This window comes from Hemicordylus capensis, chromosome 13, assembly GCF_027244095.1.
Source record: "Hemicordylus capensis ecotype Gifberg chromosome 13, rHemCap1.1.pri, whole genome shotgun sequence".
In the NCBI taxonomy this organism is placed as follows: Eukaryota; Metazoa; Chordata; class Lepidosauria; order Squamata; family Cordylidae; genus Hemicordylus; species Hemicordylus capensis.
Genome location: NC_069669.1, coordinates 6,647,092 through 6,666,989, shown reverse-complemented (window position 1 = coordinate 6,666,989; position 19,898 = coordinate 6,647,092). Strand labels below are relative to the sequence as shown.

Here is a 19,898-nt window from a genome sequence, read left to right as displayed (position 1 = left end):
TTGTCACCCACTCACCCAGTTTGGAGAGATCCTTTTGGAGCTCTTCACAACCAGTTATGGATTTCACTACTCAAAAGAGTTTGGTATCATCTGCAAATGTGACCACCTTGCTGCTTACCCCTGCTTCTAGATCATTTATGAATAAATTAAAAAGCACCGGTCTCAGTACAGATCCCTGGGGGACCCCACTTCTTACTTCCCTCCATTGTGAAAACTCTCCATTGATCCCTACCCTCTGTTTCCTGTCTTTCAACCAGTTAGCAATCCACACATGTACTTGTCCCCTTATCCCATGACCGCTAAGTTTCCTCAGGAGTCGTTGATGAGGAACTTTGTCAAAAGCTTTTTGGAAATCCAGGTATACGATGTCAACTGGATCACCTTGATCCACACACTTGTTGACACTCTCAAAGAACTCTAAAAGGTTGATGAGGCAAGATTTACCTTTGAGGAACCCATGCTGGTTCAATCCCAGCAGGCCTGTTCTTCTATGTGCTTTACAATTTTATCCTTGAGGATGCTTTCCATCAATTTGCCTGGAACTGATGTTAAACTAACCAGCCTGTAATTTCCCGGATTATCCCTGGATCCCTTCTTGAAAATTGGTGTTGCATTTGCTACTCTCCAGTCCTCTGGTAATTCATGCTTGCTTTCACAAGACCAGTTCTCCTGACCACCGAGACTGTGGTATTACTCTGGTCTTCTCCATCCCCAGATCCTGCTAACCACTCACATGTTTGTGGAAAACTAATACTGATTATTCACATAGCTAATGTAAAGAAGTTGTTGCTCTAAATAACAGCCCTGTGCAGGGATTCTCCTGAGGATCCCTCAGATCATTAAATGTGCTCTGATTTTTGCTCAATTCTTAGAGTAGCAAGAAAACATTTGCTCATGCCAACTGAGTCAATCCCAGTAGAATCAGCTCTTGTTTCTGAAGCTTTCCTCTGGAACACACTGGAATAGCAAACAGCAATAATGAAGCAAAGGGAGCGACACAGAAGTGTTTGAAATTATACCAGCAAAGCAACTGGTTGTGCATTTAAATGATTTGCTGTGGAGGGTGGGGAACCCCTATTCTTATGGGCTCTGCTAATTAAACACCACTTTTAACAATACTTTAGTTAAATGTTCCAGCTATAGGTCTCCAAGAGTCATCTAATTGAAATGACAGTCCAGGCTTGCTACTCATGGCACACAAGATATATTTCACAAGAGGTGTGTTGGATTTAAAAAGTAGCCTTTTGCTTGGAAGACATTAAAGTCAAAGAGGATCTTTACCGTCTTAGAAAGGCAAAGCATTTGGGGAATTAAAGATGTCCTGGGGAGCATGCTGAAGGCTAGTGGCCTTATCACTTGATACTTCGTGCAGCACCACCTCGTGGAAGAAGACACACTTGCCAAATGCTCTTGTGCCACCATGGAAAGGAAGGACCTGCCAAATGCCCTTGGGACACCACAGAAAAGAAGGAGATTTTGCCACCATGGAAAAGGACCTGCTGACCTTTTGCCTATCGTTGTTTTAAATTTTAAATTGTTATCATGTTGTCATGTAACCTTTTTATTTGTTCTTATTGCATTGTTATAAACCATCCAGAGACTTGCATTTTGGGCGGTATACAAATATGTTAAATAAATAATAATAAAATAACAAACATGGACAAGAAGGACCTGCTGAATGCCCTGCCAAGACAGGAGGGGGAAAAAAAAGACTTGCTGAATGTCCAGGGCCACCATGGAAACAAACAACCTGCTTCTCCCCACACCCCGCCCCCCCCCACACACACACCCCGGTTTGTTGAAAAAGAGTTCAGTTTCTTGAGTCCCATTTTGAACTGAGCTGAGGGGAATTCATGCTTTGCTACACCAGAGAGCAACATTCCTACTTTCAAAATAGGTATTCAACGTGATTTGTCATCTAAGGACCATTGCCCCAATTTTTTTTGGGGGGGGGGATTTGGTATTCAAAGAAATCGTATATCATCTTGAATGATGCTTTAGAAGCCACCCAATGGCACAGCGGGGAAATGACTCGACTAGCAAGCCAGAGGTTGCCAGTTCAAATCCCCGCTGTTGTGTTTCCCAGACTATGGGAAACACCTCTATCGGGCAGCAGCGATATAGGAAGATGCTGAAAGGCATCATCTCATACTGTGCAGGAGATGGCAATGGTAAACCCATCCAGTATTCTACCAAAGACAACCACAGGGCTCTATGGTCTCCAGGAGTCGACATGGACTCAACGGCACACTTTGCTTTTTACTTTGTATTGCCTTAGAACTGAGATTCACAGGCTTGGGTCACCAGAGGCTGCTGGACTACAACACCCATCATCCCCTCCGGCCATTGCCATGTTGCAGATCCAACATCAACTGAGGGTCAAACTTGGGAACCTCTGATTTCAAAACACATCAGTGCTGTCACAGTTTCATTAATGGCCACAGTTCCTTATTCCACTTCCTGAAAAAAAGTGGCTGACGCCTGCCCAATTAGCAGTATTTCTTTGAAAAAATGTTTTTGCATAGGTGTTCAGAAGGAACACTGGGTGGGGGGGGAGACAGCCACTGAAAGGAAATTAAGCCTTTCCAGGTTTAATAACATACTTAGCAATACATTAAAATCAATATTGTGATAATCCACGGTGATTATGAATGCAACTTTGCACCACGTCTCCAGAGATTTGTTCCTATTATATCGTGCATTATCCACATCAACAATGTAGCCATTTCATAAATATTAAACACACTCAGTTCCCTTCTTGGCTTTATGTTATAATAAAGGGGCTGCCATTGAGACGCCGTTCAAAGTGAGTCATGATATACAGCCACAAACATAGATTAAAGGGATCAAAGGTAGAGAAATACCATTTGAAGTTCAATCCGTGGACAAAACTATTCAAGGGAGCGAGAAAACACATTGCATTAGTATTTAACCATTGCCTCGAGTTGGTAGGCTATGCATTCATCAACTTCCTAATGTATGCAGTCGGACCGCTCACTTTATCTTGTATCTAACAAAATCTGGTGCCAGATTGTCTGTTGGGCACAGATGGATTAAAAGGGCGATTGTTTAGTATGCAAAGGTGGTTTGAAGCTCATTGTTTGAAATTAGAACCATTCAGTGCCAGAAAATATTCTGAAAGTAAGGTGGTCCCCCCCACCTTAGCGGGTCCCGCAAACCCCACCATCCTCTGCCCCACCTTGGGTTTAGAGATATTGTTGGACTACTATGCCAAGATTTTCCATTTTTGTTCTTGAAAACAGAGTTCTATGGATCCTTCTGTTTAATCTTATGTCAGGGATAAAAGTGTGTGTCTGTGTGTGGGGAGGGGGGGCTTGCTCATGATTTTAGAAAGAAATGCTCAACTACTAACTTGCGAGATGGCCCATGCCTCCATACCTATTGTTTTATTGCATTTTATGACATTTCATTGTTTTCCTTTTTTCCCCTCCTTCTCTTTTTATTGCATTTTATAATTTTAAATCTGGACATTTACAATTTTATACTCCTCTTTTTATTTTTTTTCTGAGCATTTTTATAATAGAAACTGTATTACAATATTTTATCTCTTTTAGCTTTAGTAATTTTAGGTTTTTAGCTTATTTAGTTTTAACGAGTAAATGCCTAGGCATTTGTGCCTTGAGTGAGAATTCTGAATTGATTTGTTCTATGATCCATTTGTTTGTTTTCCTTGCTGTCCATGGTATCCTCAAAAATCTTCTCCAGCACCAAAGTTCAAACGTGTCAATACTTTTTCTATCTTGTTTCTTCAAAGTCCAGCTTTCACATCCATAGAGTGTCACGGGGAAAACCATGGTCCGAACAATTCTAATTTTTGTAGGTGTAGACACGTCACGGCATCTAAATATCCTTTCCAAGGCCTTCATCACAACCCTACCGAGTGCTAGTCTGCAGCATATTTCTTGTATGCTGGATCCTTTACTGTTGACGGTTGATCCTAAAAGGCAGAAGCTATCCACCACTTCCATGTCTTCATTATCAATTCTGAGGCTGGTTGCTGTACCCACTGTCATTAGTTTAGTCTTCTATAAATTTAATTGTAGTCCCATTTTTTCACTGTGCTCCTTGACTTTCATTACTAGAGCTTGCAGATCATCTGCATTCTCAGCCATCAGAGTGGTGTCATCAGCGTAGCACAAAGACCACTATAAGCATCCATCCCTCAAGATGAACCAATGGACAAAATTTGTGGGCGTGGCTCACAGACTATGATTATGTTGTGAATTTCAACTGGGGAATAAGGAATAGTTTTGTATCACCCTTATTATTCAAGTTCCCAGGCAGAGATTAAAAATTTTATATTGTATTTTTATTAATGCCTTGGTTACTGAAATAACAACTGATTTTGTGTGGGCTGCTATATGAACCATGCAAAGAATGGTCCCAAATCTCTGAATTGCATTTCTTCTGAGCGGTGTTACATTCTGAGTCATTTATGTACATGCTTTTTGTGCTGAATTATTTATTGGCTATGGATTGTTGATGTAACATATTCTGCATTGCTTTTTTGTAATGGCCTATGGCTAAACAAATAAATTATTCTCTCTTTCACACAGACATAGTGGGGGAGAAGGAGCAGTCCAAGTGTTTATCCCTAACAATTTCCCCCAAAATTTTGGGTACCATATACTTCAAATAAAAGGCTAGTTCACTATCAAAATCCATGTAGGAGGAGCACTCAGCTAGAGTAGGAGAGCTAAGACCTCTGTGAACTCTAAAATCAAGGAAGGAGAACAGGCTGGGGTGTAGCGAGGTTCCCAGCAGAGAGGAGACAAATTTAGACAGGGGGAGTACTCAAATGCGCGATTCGCACATGCATCCCAGAGCCCCAAGCCACGTCCCCTGTATATGATGGCAAATGCAAGGGGGTGGGGCAACCTCCCCCCCCCCAGCCTTCTCCTCCATTCGGTGAGTCATTCAGGCATGTGGCTGCAGCAGTACTGACTTGACGGCACGGATCAGGGTCAGGCGTGGGGACACCGGAGACGATGTCCTCTGTCCAGGGGCTACAGCAGATCAAGGCCAGGCAGCCCCTCCTCCATTAGCTCCTCCATGGTGCCCAGGCCAGGAGGCAGAGTAGCAGCAAGGGACTGGGAAGAGGAAGCACAGGAGTAAGTGCCACGTGCCCCAGCAGCAGCCTTGTAAGCCCCTTATGGACCCTCTGACCCTCCTGGCCAGGGGACATTTGCCCCCCTTGCCCAATAGATGCTACGCCCATGAGGAGAGTGAACATGTGCAAGGCAAGCAATAGGTTAGAAGGGAGCACCCTACTCAGAGCGTCTCCTCAGCATTTTACCAAGGGCTATGTTACCGTTGTGCAGGAAGACTTGTGAATGCCAGCATAAAATCAGCTGGAGGAGGAGGGAAACTATGTCTGAATTCAGCATATTGCTCTGGCAAAAAGGGGAAAAGCCTCTCCCAGAAGTCTTAACTCTGTCCTTGCTTTAGAGTACCTACCAAAGGGCATCCGAAGAGCTGCATCTTTCATCTGGAAGAGAACAATTCTGCAGGCCACATCTTCCCCCAGAGTCCCTTGCTTTTTCCATGAGACAACATGTGTGAAATCTGTCTGGCACCAAATCACTGGGAGGACAGAAAGCTTTTAATAACAGTGAAATAGTGATCCCTTATGATGCTGACAGCCATTGTTTACAGCAAAAAAGATGTATCACTAAAAGGTTTAAAGCCACTCTGGTCCAAGCAGATTTCCAGCTATATGCCAAAAGTGCAACCCCATTATTACATCGTCAAGTGCAAAAATGTGTCACACTAGGACCATAGAACTAGTAAGAGGCAAACTGGTGTTAGCTGAACTCAGAAGAGCTCACCAATTTCTTGTATTTAGTTATTTATTCATTCAATTTATACACTGCCCATCCCAGAATGGCTTGGGGAGGTTCACATCCAAAATATTTAGCATAACACAAAATAAAAAGCTTCGAATGAGACGACAAAGTGGCAAGGATATACATATATTCCCCTACTCCAGGCAAGATTTAAGACCTCTTTTGATGCGTAAATAAAACAAATAAAAAGGAAGATCTTACAAACTCGAGCAAAAGTGTTTCATTATTAAAACAGCATTGTCAATGCTCTATTTCAAACAGCCGGAGACTCTTAAGATTAAATAAAGCAACGGATGCTAAATAACCAATCCAAAAACAGGCATGCACCGAAGCCCAAACTGGGCCCAAACTGGCCCAGGCTAGTCTTCAGGAGAATGGCGGGTGGTGGTGGGGGGGGTTGAAGAAGCATCTACTGCTGCAGGTTAAAAAACCAAGAATAAATTTTAAAAACCTAAGAGACGACAGGAAAAGAGGAGGGTTTGCGTTACCAAATTTTAAGTTATATTCTGAAGCAATATGCCTAAAATGGATGAAATAATGGATTACATTAAAAAATCCAAGACTGTTAGATTTGGAAGGATTCGATATAAGATATGGTTGGCATGCATATCTATTTTATGACCAAATTTGAACCAAATTCCAAACTGGCCTAACCAGTTCTGTGCAAACCCTTAGTTGAAAAGAGTTTTATTGCAGCGGGGACAAACTGTCCATGCCTGAAATTATTAAAAGGTTGGATCACTAATGAAGTCTTATGTGCATTCTGTGAAACATAATTTCTAGGGACACACCTCCTAACTGAGGCTTGAAAAATTACAGCAAGATACTTAAAGTGTTTGACTTGTTCTAGACTGTGCCTGTTTAATGACCGATTGTGTACCTTCAGTCTCTTCCAGAACACCATTATCTTTGTTATTGTATAATTTATTTCTAAGGATTGCTCATCACAGTAACAGGCAAGCGAGCGCAAAGCTTGAGTCTCTCAAAGTCTGAGAAAGAATAACAGCATCATCTGCATAAAGAAGTACGGCAAGATGCTTATCTGCCGATTTTGGTGGATGATGGTCTGAGTTGTCTCGATGAGAAAAGAGAGTTGATGGAAAAGTTAAACAAAAACAGAGCCAAAATACAGCCCTGCCTAACTCCCCTTATCACTGAGATTTCTAGTAAGGTGTCCCTTTGCACTACAACGTACCCTTAAGCAAGAGCTTTCATGAAGTTTGACCATTAATTGTACTCTGAGAATACAGAAGAAAAGTTATTACACATTCAAGAATCCCAGAGGAAGTGATGTAACATGGAAGAATCTTCCACTTTTGCTTTTAAATTGCAGGTACAAGTAAAGCCGAAACACTTTTAAAAATTATTTATTTATTTATTTATTTATTTCTGCATTTATATACCGCCTTTCATTAAAAAGATAACCCCAAGGCAGTTAGGGTTAGGGTTAAATTAAATAAATGTATAAAAGAGGGGTGTTTTTTTAAATTAAAAAAAACTTATATAAATATAAATATAGCCTGGCAGGAGGGCAGAGAGGTTCCAGAAGGTAGCTTTTTCCTCTCCTCAGCCATGATCAGTGGGAGGGGGGGAGCAGATTTCTGCCACCATTTGGAGCTCCAAAATGCTCCAATTTTTCCCAAACGAGGTCAGAGAACTCAAGCCGAACTAGGCTTTCCTAGGTCCAGGTCAGAGTAGCCCCGACACCCTCCGACCTGGGCAAAATGGGACCATTTCCAACCTCCTCAATCTGACTTGAGCAAGCATGAATTGTCCCCTTTGCTAAGCAGAGTCTGCCCTGGTTTGTATTTGAATGGGAGACTAAATGTGAGTGCTGTGGAATGTTGGGGCCACTCTGGGAAGAGCACCTGCACATCTGCACGCATAAAGTTCCAGGTTTCCTCCCCGGTATCTCCAAGATAGGGTCGAGAGAGACTCCTGTCCTGCCAGCAACCTTGAAGAAGCCGCTGCCAGTCGAGGCAGGCAATACTGAGCTAGATGGACCAATGGTCTGACTCGGTAGAAGGCAGTTTCCTATGTTCCTATGACTTTGCACAGACCTAGCAGGGATACTCGGGGCAGGACCTCCCAAGAAGATCTCAAGGTCCGGGCAGGAACAAATGGGACAAGACACTCTCTTAGGTAACCTGGTCCCCAGCCATTTGTAGCTTTAAAAGATTAAAACCAGCATTCTGAATTCAGAGTGGAAACGGACTGGGAGCCAGTGTGGTTTCCTTTAGAGCCAGTGTAATCATTCCGTATTTCAACTATTCTAAAGCTAATGGGACTTTGGCCATTGCTTTCCATCCAGGTTTCAATTACTTTAGCCGAATGCAGACTGAGCTCTAAATGAACGTGACAAACTCAACTGAGCAGCCACACAGGGAAGAGCTCTTCCACTGATTTCCCAAGGAGTTGAACTGATAAATCATCTCTGACAAGAGCCATTTCAGCATCCAGACAAGATCTACTGAACTTACATTGCCCAACTCAGCCAAGGACAAGAGCCTGTGGTCCCCACTCAGGCAAAATTAGACCCGGGGCTTGTAAAAGACTTACAGACAGTTAAGTTGACAGACTGAACAATCCTCCTCTTCCTGGAATCTTCTATTTCCAAAAGAGCTGGGGATGTTCTGATCCCTCTGGATGCATAACCACAGCACTTGCAGGCGAGAAGGAAGTACCATTGGATTCAGGGTACTCACAGATGTCAGTTTCAGAAAAATCCAAGGGGAAAAACTAAGGGGGCCACACACACAACCCAAAAAACTGCCCAACGTAACTCAACGGAATGGAACGTTCGTGGACTTAGAAGGCAATTAACAGACAAGGCAGACATAGCTAATGGTAGTGACTGATCAGTAAAAGGTAGTTCCTACATAGGAAGGTGCCTTATACTGAGTCAGACCATTAGTCCATCTACCTAATGCTCTGACTGACATTAGCTCTCCAGAGTTTCAGATGGTCATTCCCTGCCCTACCTGGAGATGCAGCCAGAGATTGAAGCTAAGACCTTCTGCATGCCAAGCAGATGCTCTTCTCCTGAGCTGTGGTCCTTCCCCAAGGACAGTATGAGGTCGTTCGCACAACCTCATAGCTGCTGCCGGGTGCCCTGTAGAGAAGGCAAGAACCCGCCTGTCTTTCCGGGCAGACAATCAGCCGCCGCCTTCCCCTCCACCATGCTGTGTGCCCACATGAGTGGTGGCCAGCAGGGGCAGGAGCTGGGAGTGGGAAGATTTCCCCCCCTCCGCATCCCAGGGAGCCCTGGAACATGAGCAAGGTGGCTGCTCACAGTAGAGCAGCAGCTGCATTCAGTGCGGCGCCTCCTCTTCCCGGGCTCACTGCTGCAAATTGCAGCAGGCTGGGGGGTGGGGATTGTTTAACTCAGCGAACACAGCCCAGATGACCGCCAACTGGGATTCAGCGAACCAGGTTCAGCGAACTGAGATTAAACACCAGGTTAAAAACTTGGGCTTAGCACAGGGGCAGCACCTGTGGGATTGGTGCCCCCGATGCTTCACATGTGCAGCCTAACCCAGGCGGGCTGCCCTACTCTGAGCTAGGCTGCACATGTGAACAGCCTCCGTGTCTTCCATCATGTGGTCTCTCACTCACACACATACACACAGAGCACTACATTTTGCTTCCAAATTGGCAATTAAGTTCCTTGGAAACAATTACTGGTTTCTGCAGCAGGCTCATCTCATGGTATTCCAAGTTAGACTCCTGCATCTGTATTTTATGAAATGTAAATTAATTATATTTCACATTAACGGCTTGCAGAAAGTGGTTAAATGCAAACGCAGGACTAATTAATCAACATGGGTAGATTACGAAGGCTGAAGCATTTGTGCAGGAAATCAATGAGATGTACAAGCAGTGTCTGAGATACACACAGTGGTGGCTGGAAGCTCAGAATTCTAAGTATTAACAGCTGGTCTGAATTGGCTGAGGAGCAGTGCTTCGCCGGGACATTCGAAGTTCAGGGTGAGGAACGATGCAAAGGGGTTAAGGCCTCTACAGGCAGGAGAGCTGGTGTTTGGCTAGCAAGCAGGAATTGTCCCCTTTGCTAAGCAGGGTCTGTCCTGGTTTGCATTTGAATGGGAGACTACATGTGTGAGCATTGTAAGATACTCCTCTTAATGGATGGAGCCGCTCTGGGAAGAACATCTGCCTGCTTGCATGCAGAAGGCTCCAAGTTCGCTCCCTAGCATCTCCAGATAGGGCTGAGAAGGGGGCTGCCTGGAACCTAGGAAGTTGCCATATACTGAGTCAGACCATTGGTCCATCTAGCTCAGTGTGGTCTGCCCAGACTGGCAGTGGCGTCTTCAGGGTTGCAGGCAGGAGGCTCTCTCAGCCCTATCTTGGAGATGCTGCCAGGGAGGGAACTTGGAACCTTCTGCTTGTAAACCGCCCTGAGCCAATTTTGGAAGGGCGATATAAAAATTGAATGAATGAATGAATGAATAAGCAAGCAAGCAAGCAAGCAAGCAAGCAAGCATGCAGGTGCTCATCCCAGAGCAGTTCCATCCTCTAAGGGCAGGCCTACTCAACTTAGCCCCTGCCCCCCCCCCAGCTGTTTTTGGACTGCAAACCGCCCAGAGACGTAAGTTTGGGGCGGTATAAAGATCTGTTAAATAATACATAAACTCCCATAATCCCCAGCCACAGTGGCCAATAGCCAGGGATTGTGAGAGCTGTAGGCCAACCTCTGCAGGAGGGCCAAAGTTCCGCAGCCTTGCCTCAAAGGGAATATCTCACAGTGCTCACACATGTAGCCTCCCTTTCATAGGGCAGACCCTGCTTTGCAAAGCGGACAAACCATGCTTGTGACCATAAGCTCAGTTCTCCTCCTAAGGCCTGTTCTCCCCCCTGGGCCTGATCTAGCAGGGCTGTCCTGGTGAAATCAAAAGATCCTTCCACCGGCCTAAACGTTTTCCCCCGCTTCACCTACGATCCCCACCTGGATCTATGACGGCGGCTGTTGCTATCACAGCCCTGCTAAGGAGACAGACTCCCAGACTTCGGCAGCTGTCATACTCAGAGCAAAAAGGATTCTTGACAAGGAGACGGAGATGAGGGCATCGAAAAAATAAAGAGCCCTGTACAAATAGCCACTCATTATTCCCCTCATTTAGGAGGTGCCACTGACATGAAGCTGCCACTCTTCCAACACTGGACATCACTCATCGGAATCACTCTCTGGGCTGCATCGGACATGATGGATTTCCAAATGTGGTAAGGAAAGCAGCATTTGAGCCACAGGAAAGACATCCTGAGTGGTAATCATAATAGGGCTTGGTCTTGATAAGGGAGGACTGCAAGAGGTGGTGAGGAGGAGAGGGTGCTCCCCCCAAAAAATATTTCCTGCTCTGCCTTTCTTTCCCTCATCCACCAGACTGCAACTTTGCAGCAAAGTGTCAGACAATAATGTAATAGTAGATTACAGAGGCGCTCTTAGGACCGGGCCACAGGGATCTGGCCCGGTCCTCTGCCACCTGGGGAGGCCTCTGAACACTCCCCTCCAGGCATAGAGCTAGCACCGCCGTAGCGTGTGGATGGGGGTCTCAGTGGGGGTAGGTCCATGCTGCTGCTAGTGGCCATGCTGTATGTGCCAAGGAGGAAGGAATCTCTCCCAGCCCTATCTTGGAGATGCTGCCAGGGAGGGGACTTGGAACCTCGATGCTCTTCCCAGAGCAGCTCCATCCCTGAAGGGGAAGATCTTACAGTGCTCACACTTCTAGTCTCTCATTCAAATGCAACCGGGGCGGACTTCCTAATTGATTGGCTCGCCCTTACAGGATTGCCTATTATGCACAAACTGGGTGGAATCCACCAAACATCCCGACTAGAAAAACCCCGGGGGGGAGGAGAATGAATGGGAATAGGAAAGGATTAATGCTTGCTTGACTGCCTCCTAAAATGGCTAATGCAAGCATCTTCCGAAAACCCCAGCCACCAATTAAGACTCAGCATCATAGCATGTAAACAGAGAGCCAGAATTAAATGTCTCAGCAACTCTCTCTCTCTTTCTTTAAATACCTTTGCAACAATACAAATTATCAGGGCTTGGGAAGGAACAGTTGCAGGCCACAGCAAAACACAGAGGGTCGTAATGTGCTCTCCCATCCTCTTCAGGCCCTTTATCATCCCAATGGCTGATATAGGCTCTCCTTCGCCCACTGAGCACTCATTAAAACACGACAAATCTTCTGTCCTTAGTGGAAGCACAACGGACTCTTTCAGCAACGTATTTCTGTGTGTTTCAGAAACAGGTTAAATATGCTATAGAGCAGAGGTTCTCAAGCTTGAGTCTGCAGATGCTGGTGGACTACAACTCCTGTCGTTCCCTTTGGGCTACTGTGCTTGGGGATGTCCATCATATGAGGATCCAAGGTTGTCCTCAGAAGTGCAAGATAATGTTGGACATCCCCATGAACTATGGCCAAAATTGAGACCACTACAACTCGCACAATTCAGAACATAAGAACATAAGAACAGCCCTGCTGGATCAGGCCCAAGGCCCATCTAGTCCAGCATCCTGTTTCGCACAGTGAACCACCAGATGCCGCTGGAAGCCACAGGCAGGAGTTGAGGGTGTGCCCTCTCTCCTGCCATTACTCCCCTGCAACTGGTACTCAGAGGCATCCTGCCTTTGAGGCTGGAGGTGGCCCACAGCCCTCCAACTGATAGCCATTGATAGACCTCTTTGGTTACTGCCTTTTTGGTTACTGCGGCTGGGAATGATGGGAGCTGTAGTCCATTGACAACTGAGGACCAGTATTCCCTGTAATACGGATTCCCAGATATTGTTGACCACAACTCCCAGCATCCCCAGCCAAAGACCATTACAGCTGGGGATTCTGGGAGTTGTAGTCAACAACATCTGCTGGGGACCCAAACCTGAGAACTCCAGCCCTAGGGTCATCACGGCCGCTTTCAGACATAACGCCAAACAGGAGGCGAACGAGCCAGAGGTTCCATTTCACAGTCATCTGAATGCATGAAACCGCGGTTTCGTCACAAAAGCGACCCGAGGTTTTCCAGCCGAAACTGTAATCGGAACCTTCAGATTGTAGTGAGTTTCACTGCTCCAGCCTGAAGTTTGAAGGTGGCATCATCTTGTCTGAATTCTGCTTCTGTCGTAACCTGGGCTTCATACTGTGGCTGCTCCCAAAACCACAGAGAGGACAGCTCAGACCAGCCCAGAAACATACCAGCTCTATGCCTGCCATGCTTCTCGCTGGCCACCTCTCCAAGCACTTGCCCCACCCCCACTGTCTCTGCACTCCTCCAGCCGTTGCCCAGCAACAGGGACGCCACATCACCGCATCCCAAGCTTCAAAGGGGAAAGCCACACTGGGGAATGCCTGCTTTCCACTGTGTTTCATGTACCCCCTGCGGCAATTTGCAGGAAAGGCGATGGAGGGGTGTCCACAAATCAAGTAATGAAGTACTATTTGTACAAGCGTGTGGAGTCCCGGTGGTGCCATAAAGCAGGCAACCTGTTTGTTTCCCAACAATGATAACACATCAGAACACAGGAAGCTGCCATATGCTGAGTCAGACCCTTGGTCCATCTACCTCAGTATTGTCTTCACAGACTGGCAGCGGCTTCTCCAAGGTTGCAGGCAGGAGTCTCTCTCAGCCCTATCTTGGAGATGCTGCCAGGGAGGGAACTTGGAACCTTCTGCTCTTCCCAGAGCAGCTCCATCCCCGGAGGGGAAGATCTTCCAGTGCTCACACTTCTAGTCTCCCTTTCACATGCAACCAGGGTGGACCCTGCTTAGCTAAGAGGACAAGTCACGCTTGCTACCACAAGACCAGCTCTCCTCCCATTGGCATGGCCCCCTATAGTTGGATGGCCTAACTCATGAGAATGCAGTCTGACAAAGACTCGAAGCTCCTGGAGCCTCTGGTCCTCTCCAGTGGACTGGCCCTCTCACGAGACTGCTAATCACCGGCCGGCAAGCCAATATGGGGGCAGGAATGTTTTGGGGGTTCCTGGACTGCTTTGACCAGGACTGTCATCACAAGAGCATCTTTTGTCACAGTGGACCAGACCCCAGGGTCGTTTGCCCCCTCTCTTATATCTATTCTCTCCAAAAAGTCATCATGATCCCTTCCTGGAGTAACAGAAAAATAGTGTCCTCCTCCATCCCCCCATGCTTGCGCAAGACTGTTTGTCTGTGGGGCTCTTGCGAGGGTGGCAGTTCAAGAGGCATGAGGGAAAGGGTTTAAATACCCTTTCCCTGCCGAGAGCGGGCAGTCCTTGCCAAAAGGGCACAATCACATCAGGCACTCCCCTGGAAGATTGTGGCTAATGGCTGCTGCCCTGATCACATGCTGATGGCTTGGCTGCTGCCTGGTGATGCAAGCCCTACAGAGCTTGCTGGGATGAAGCCACAGCAGAGCAGGAAAAGGGAGGCACTCCTCTGCCCTGAAACCAGAGCTTGCCCCACCTGGGACGGGAGATCAGCTGCGGGACCATTCCCAGGTTCAAGAATTAACCGCAGGTTCGTCAACCCGCAGTTTCATGCTATGTCCAAAAGGGCCTTACAACATCCATCTTCCCCTTTCACCATTGTGGCTGGGCATGATGGGAGTTGTAGTTCAACAACTTCCAAGCTGGACAACTCCTGTGCTAGAGCCACAACTAAAAGTTTAGACATAAACTAACATTTACGTATTAGGGCGGCGGGCGAAAGGCCCTTCAGGTTCAAAATCAGCTTTTCTTTTGCTGAGCTTCAGGCATAAAAAACCTGCCAGTTTGCTACAAATCAGGAGACTCCAACCGCATCCGTCGCCCAGAAATGAGACATTCAAGCAACCTGACAAGCCAGATTTCAGCATGCATTGTATGCTGAAGGTCACAAACCCAATCCTGGGCATCTCCAGTTAAAGATTTGAGGCCGCAGTGCTGAGAGCAACTTTTTCTGAAGAGCTGCTGCCAGTCAGTGCAGACAATGCTAAACTGCAGATTGCCATTCCCAGCAGGAGCCGAGTCATTACAACCACCATTTCAAAATGCAGTCCTGGGGAAGCCAGGAGCTCACTTCTGCAGATGCCACCTTGGCAGCTGCCTGCAAGCACTCTGGCCAGTTTAAGTGGACTGGACACCCAACCGAGACTGCAGCACTCTCCAATACGGTCCACGTCGGAACATGCTCTCATTTCAAGGAGGGTTCAGCCCACGCCCTTGTAGAATCCAAGGGAAAGTGTAGTGGTATGCAAGGACTAAGGCAGTGGAGTGGAATCAGGAATATCAATAGTTTAATGAAAGAGATAATGAGCCCTTTCTCATGATCAGCAATCATCTGGGTAGAAAGCAGGCAGGAAGGCTGCTCCAGAGTTGCCAGAACCTAAGGGGTATACTCGTGGGTCAAATGGGCCGTAAGCCAGAATTTGGCTTTTTTAAAGCCAAATCTGGCCACCTAAGCTAGCACTTATCTCCCCGCAGACAATTCCTCTTCTCTTGCTAGGCAAGTGAATCAGCCGCCCAAATCATTGCCGGTTGCATCCAGCTGCATGGAGGGTCAGGGGCTGGAAAGAATCGCCCCATCATCCAAAACCCCCATAATGCACCATGCAAGTGTGCAGTGCATTGTGGGAATTTCCCCGACACCAGCTGAGGATCACGCAGTCTCCCAGCCCTGGTTGCAAGCAGTCAGGGCTGGCCAACAACTGAAAAAAATGAGGATAAGAGAACATTTGCTCTCTTAACCGCATTTTGAAGAAGGGCTCTGCAGGTGGGTTTGTGGCGGCCGCAACCACTTGCCTCTCACCGCTTGCCATGAGCAGCCAAAAGCAGTCTTGGCTGCCTTAGCCCTCTCTTGGCTGCTCGTGAGAACAGCCTCATTATGTACAGAGAGGCAAGTGCAGACTGCCTTTCCGGGCTCTTGCTGCTGGCTGTTTGTTAGCCCCGCCTCTACTCCGGGACTGGAAGACAAGTAACTAAAGCCCCATTCAAAAGCTGGCCTGGATCCAGGAATGGATTCACCAAAAACATCATAATCCTGACACTCAAGGAATGCGAAGGGACCCAGCCTTCTGCCCATGCAAATACACAGCAGAACAAATATTAGTCTTTAAACCAGGCCCACACATTTTGGCCACCGGTAGCATCTCAGGGGACAAATGCTCATAGTGATTTTTGCCAATGTCTCTGTGTGGCCCAGAAGAATCACCTATTTTTCCTTCTCTAGGGGACCACAATCACAAAACCGGGATGCACCCACCTCCCAAACAAGGATAGGACACCTGTCTTACCTTATTTCCAATCGTGCGAATGAGCCTGACTATTAACGTTGCCAGACCTGGGGATTGTGAAGTTACATAAGCACATCTTTTCTATCACTGGAGAAACCTTTTTATGACTATAACACAAATATTTATATACAGCTTTGCCACAAAGTTCCCAAAGCAGTTTACATAGATATAAATGAAATACATAGAATGCTCCCCTGTCGCCAAATGCTCACAATCTAAAAAGGAAACCTAAGCTAGACACCAGCAACAGCCACCAGTTGCTCTCCCCCTGCTAAATAAAGAGAATCACCATTATAAAAGGTGCCTCTCTTGTTCATTTGGCAGGTGTTATTATTAGTTTCTACTGGCAACTCCCGACATGGGAAAGAAAAGAATGCAAAAGCAAAAGTTCTCTTTTAGAAACACTCACATTGGCTATTCTGTTTAAATATGCTCTGGTGAAACCAACCATATATATATATATATTCAGTAATTTGCAAAGTAGCAAACATCCTTCCAACAAGATCATATATATATATGATCTCGTTGGAAGGATGTTTGCTACTTTGCAAATTACTGGAAAATGGATGCGTGCAAATCTACCCCAAGAAACTTCATACAAGAAAACCAAGAATGCCCCCAATTGAGATCCAAGAAGGCCCTATAGGAGAAAGAGAGAGATGGGAAGCAACAAGCATGAAAGGTCAAGGCAAGCTTAAGCCATAAGCATGCAGTCTGGCTGGATTAAGACATCCACCGAACACCACTCTGCCCTTTCCTAGACACACCATGGGCATTCTGAGAAGGGCAACATGGCAAATGACGTTAGGTTCTATTTGGCTATGAAGACATCAAGAAACCTTTTGCACTTATGCATTCGGAGTTTCAGGCGGCAATGGCCAGCAGGGGTCATACAGAGGGCTTCAGAGCCCATGCTGGCAACCCCCAGAAGTCCACACTTAAAAGGCAGGGAAAGTCACTCCAGGCCACACTGCCAAAGCAGCGTGGGCCAGTTTTGTTCCCAAAGGGGGCTGCATGGCCCTATTTGGAAGTGAATAACACTCCCCATGTCTGACATCAGATGCGAGGGGGGTGTCGGGGCCGCGAGGTGCAGCCCCTGATTGGCGGCGGCTCGGGTTTTTTGAACCCCTTCGCCCAATGGTGGCTCCGCTCCTGGTTGTAGTCAACAACTTCTGGCAATCCCTGTTATGTGGGACATGCTAAGACAGCCAAAGGGATTCACATGTTCCTTCAACAATCGCATAAAGCAACATCAACAAAATACTAAACAATCTTTTTAAAGAGCACAACTTAAACTCTGCATCTCTCAAAGACTGGTGCCATTCAGGTGTTTTTAATCTGGATTTTTTTTTGTTTTGGTTTTTTTTTTAAGAAACCACTTGCAGAAAGTTGGGCAGCATCAGCAAACAAGGAGAAAAAAATCATTTCAAGAGGTCAAATGAAAAAGAAAAAAAAAAGAATGATTGCACAAATAAGCATTTTCCGATTTGCAATTTGCCTTAAGTACATTTGGAGCCATTTCCAGTGTTTTGGTTTTTTTTAAGTATTGAGGATCCAACTAGTTCTTGCAGCACAGGAGAGGTGACTTGCTGAACCTGTAACTTCATTTACATCTTTGAGATATTCTTGGTGGTTATAAACATTAAAGGCAGCTAGAAGAGTAATCATCTGTCACTGTTATTTTGTACCAACTCCATCTTCTGGGAATCTGTAATTATTTGTGATGACGTCAAACACCATTTTTATTGCATCTGCCAGTAGAAAATGCATTGGTTTGCTTTTAAAGTTACAGCTGTCATGAAACTTTATCCTACTTTCACACACCATAACCCACCACTTTAGTCTCACCTTGCCATATTGAAGCTCAGGAAAGCTCCCTTCCCCAAAAGGAGAGGTGAATTTCCCAAGTGCTGAGAATTCTTCAGAAGTATTGCTATCACTCTGGTTTGGCTTTAGATGTCACCATTTGGCATCAGCATGAAGCCAAATCAGAGTGATGGCAGTACTCTTGCCCTCACTCTGGAGCCTCTTGGTTTTTTGTTTGTTTTTTAAGGGCAGCCAGAAATGTGACCAGCACAAACAGGACCACAAAATCATTTGAACATCAGAGCTAAATGTTTTTGGCTTTTTTAAAATAAGCCTGACTTTTTTTTCCTTTCCTTTTTTTGGGGGGGGGAGCAATCTCTTTCTGTAATAATGTAAATACTTCTTTCAAACAAAATCTTGCAAGGTACCCAGCAATAGAAATACACAATCATATAAAAAAGATCAGAAGCCTGCAAAAGATTTAATATACACCCAGATTCCACTGTCCCCCCACCCTGCTCCTGAAACACTCAAATTCATTTCTAAATTCATAAATTGGAGGGGGTATAAATTTGTTTTAATAAAGATTTTTTTAAAAAATAAATCCATTGGAGGAGGTTGAATCTATAAACTTAAATTTATAAATTGGAGGGAGTGAATTTAAATATCATCCAGCAATTTGATGAAGGAAGCAACTTGCGACATCAGATCACATAAAGATCTCAACAATATATCTGTGTCCAGGTTTGGGGTTTTTTTGCACATATAAACAACACATTATAAACTTGTCCACTACCTGAGAGATGTCTCTATAATTTCAACTTTGGCCTAACAGCCACAAACAAACTACTTTGCAAAAAAAATCCATAATACTTCCTTTTTGCAATATCACAGAGTATTCTGTAACACTTGCTCTATCTAAAGCTGTAATCCTATGCAGACTTACTTGAGAGTAAGAAGTTCAAATGAATGCTGTAGGACAGGGTAGGCAACCTTGGATCGCCAATGATTGTTGAACTACAACTCCCATCGTCCCCAGCCACAATACATTTTGGATGGGTATGATGAGAGTTGCATGTGCCAAGGTTACCTACCCTTGCAGTAGGCCTCACGTCCAAGTAAACACGCACCAGATCACATTGTACAGCTATTTCCTTCTACTGCCCTTGAAGTGAACCTCAAAACCGCAAATAAACTTTGATCTGAAGAAATGATTGGAGATACCTTTACTACAAGCAATGACAATATTTTAGAGCACAACCTAGCCAAACAGAAACAAAATCCACACTCGACCAGCATTTGACCAACTCTAATACACAAGTTTTAACCACTGTTGGATTCTATAATAAAGAAATGAGACACTCTCTTATTTCCAAAAACCTGCCTCCTGGTCTCCGAGGTCATAAGTATCTCAGACCACAACCCAGCAAAACACTGAGAAAGCACAACTCACGCAGGTTGTTTGTCGGCGGTCTCGTCTCCATGTTGTCATAATGCTGCACGTGGACAACGATGTTGAGATCTCGTTCCATATGATCCGTTGTGCAGGGAGCATCTGGCCGCATCACATCGGCAAGAGCTCTGAAGAATAGTGGGGAAAAGGAAAGAAGTAGATTCACAAAATGTCTCTACTTTACTGTAGAATGTCTCTGTATTCTACAGTAGAATATATTTCTGAATACAGTAGAATACATCTCTGTTGAATGTCGCTGGATGTCTCGGTATTCTTACAGATATTTACTGTGTAAAATATTTCTACTTTATCGTAGAATGTCTCTGTATTCTACAGTAGAATACACCTCTGAAATACAGTAGAATACATCATCATACAGCAGAATACATCTCTGTAGAATGTCTCTGAATGTCTCTGTATTCTTACAGATATTTACTGTAAAACACCTCTACTTTACTGTAGAGACATTTTCATGAACAAAAAGGTCGTTACCTGGCACCTCA

The 19,898-nt window shown here is 45.4% G+C and overlaps 1 protein-coding gene across 2 annotated transcripts in view; it reads right to left on the bottom strand.

Annotated features, from left to right (window-relative positions):
* Positions 1-19,898, bottom strand: part of SHISA9 (shisa family member 9) — a 212,700-nt gene that overhangs the window by 173,933 nt on the left and 18,869 nt on the right. For both annotated transcript variants that reach the window (XM_053276675.1, XM_053276674.1), the window contains exon 2: positions 19,396-19,523. In XM_053276675.1, the coding sequence (XP_053132650.1) occupies positions 19,396-19,523 (128 nt within the window). The remainder of the gene's footprint in view (positions 1-19,395; positions 19,524-19,898) is intronic.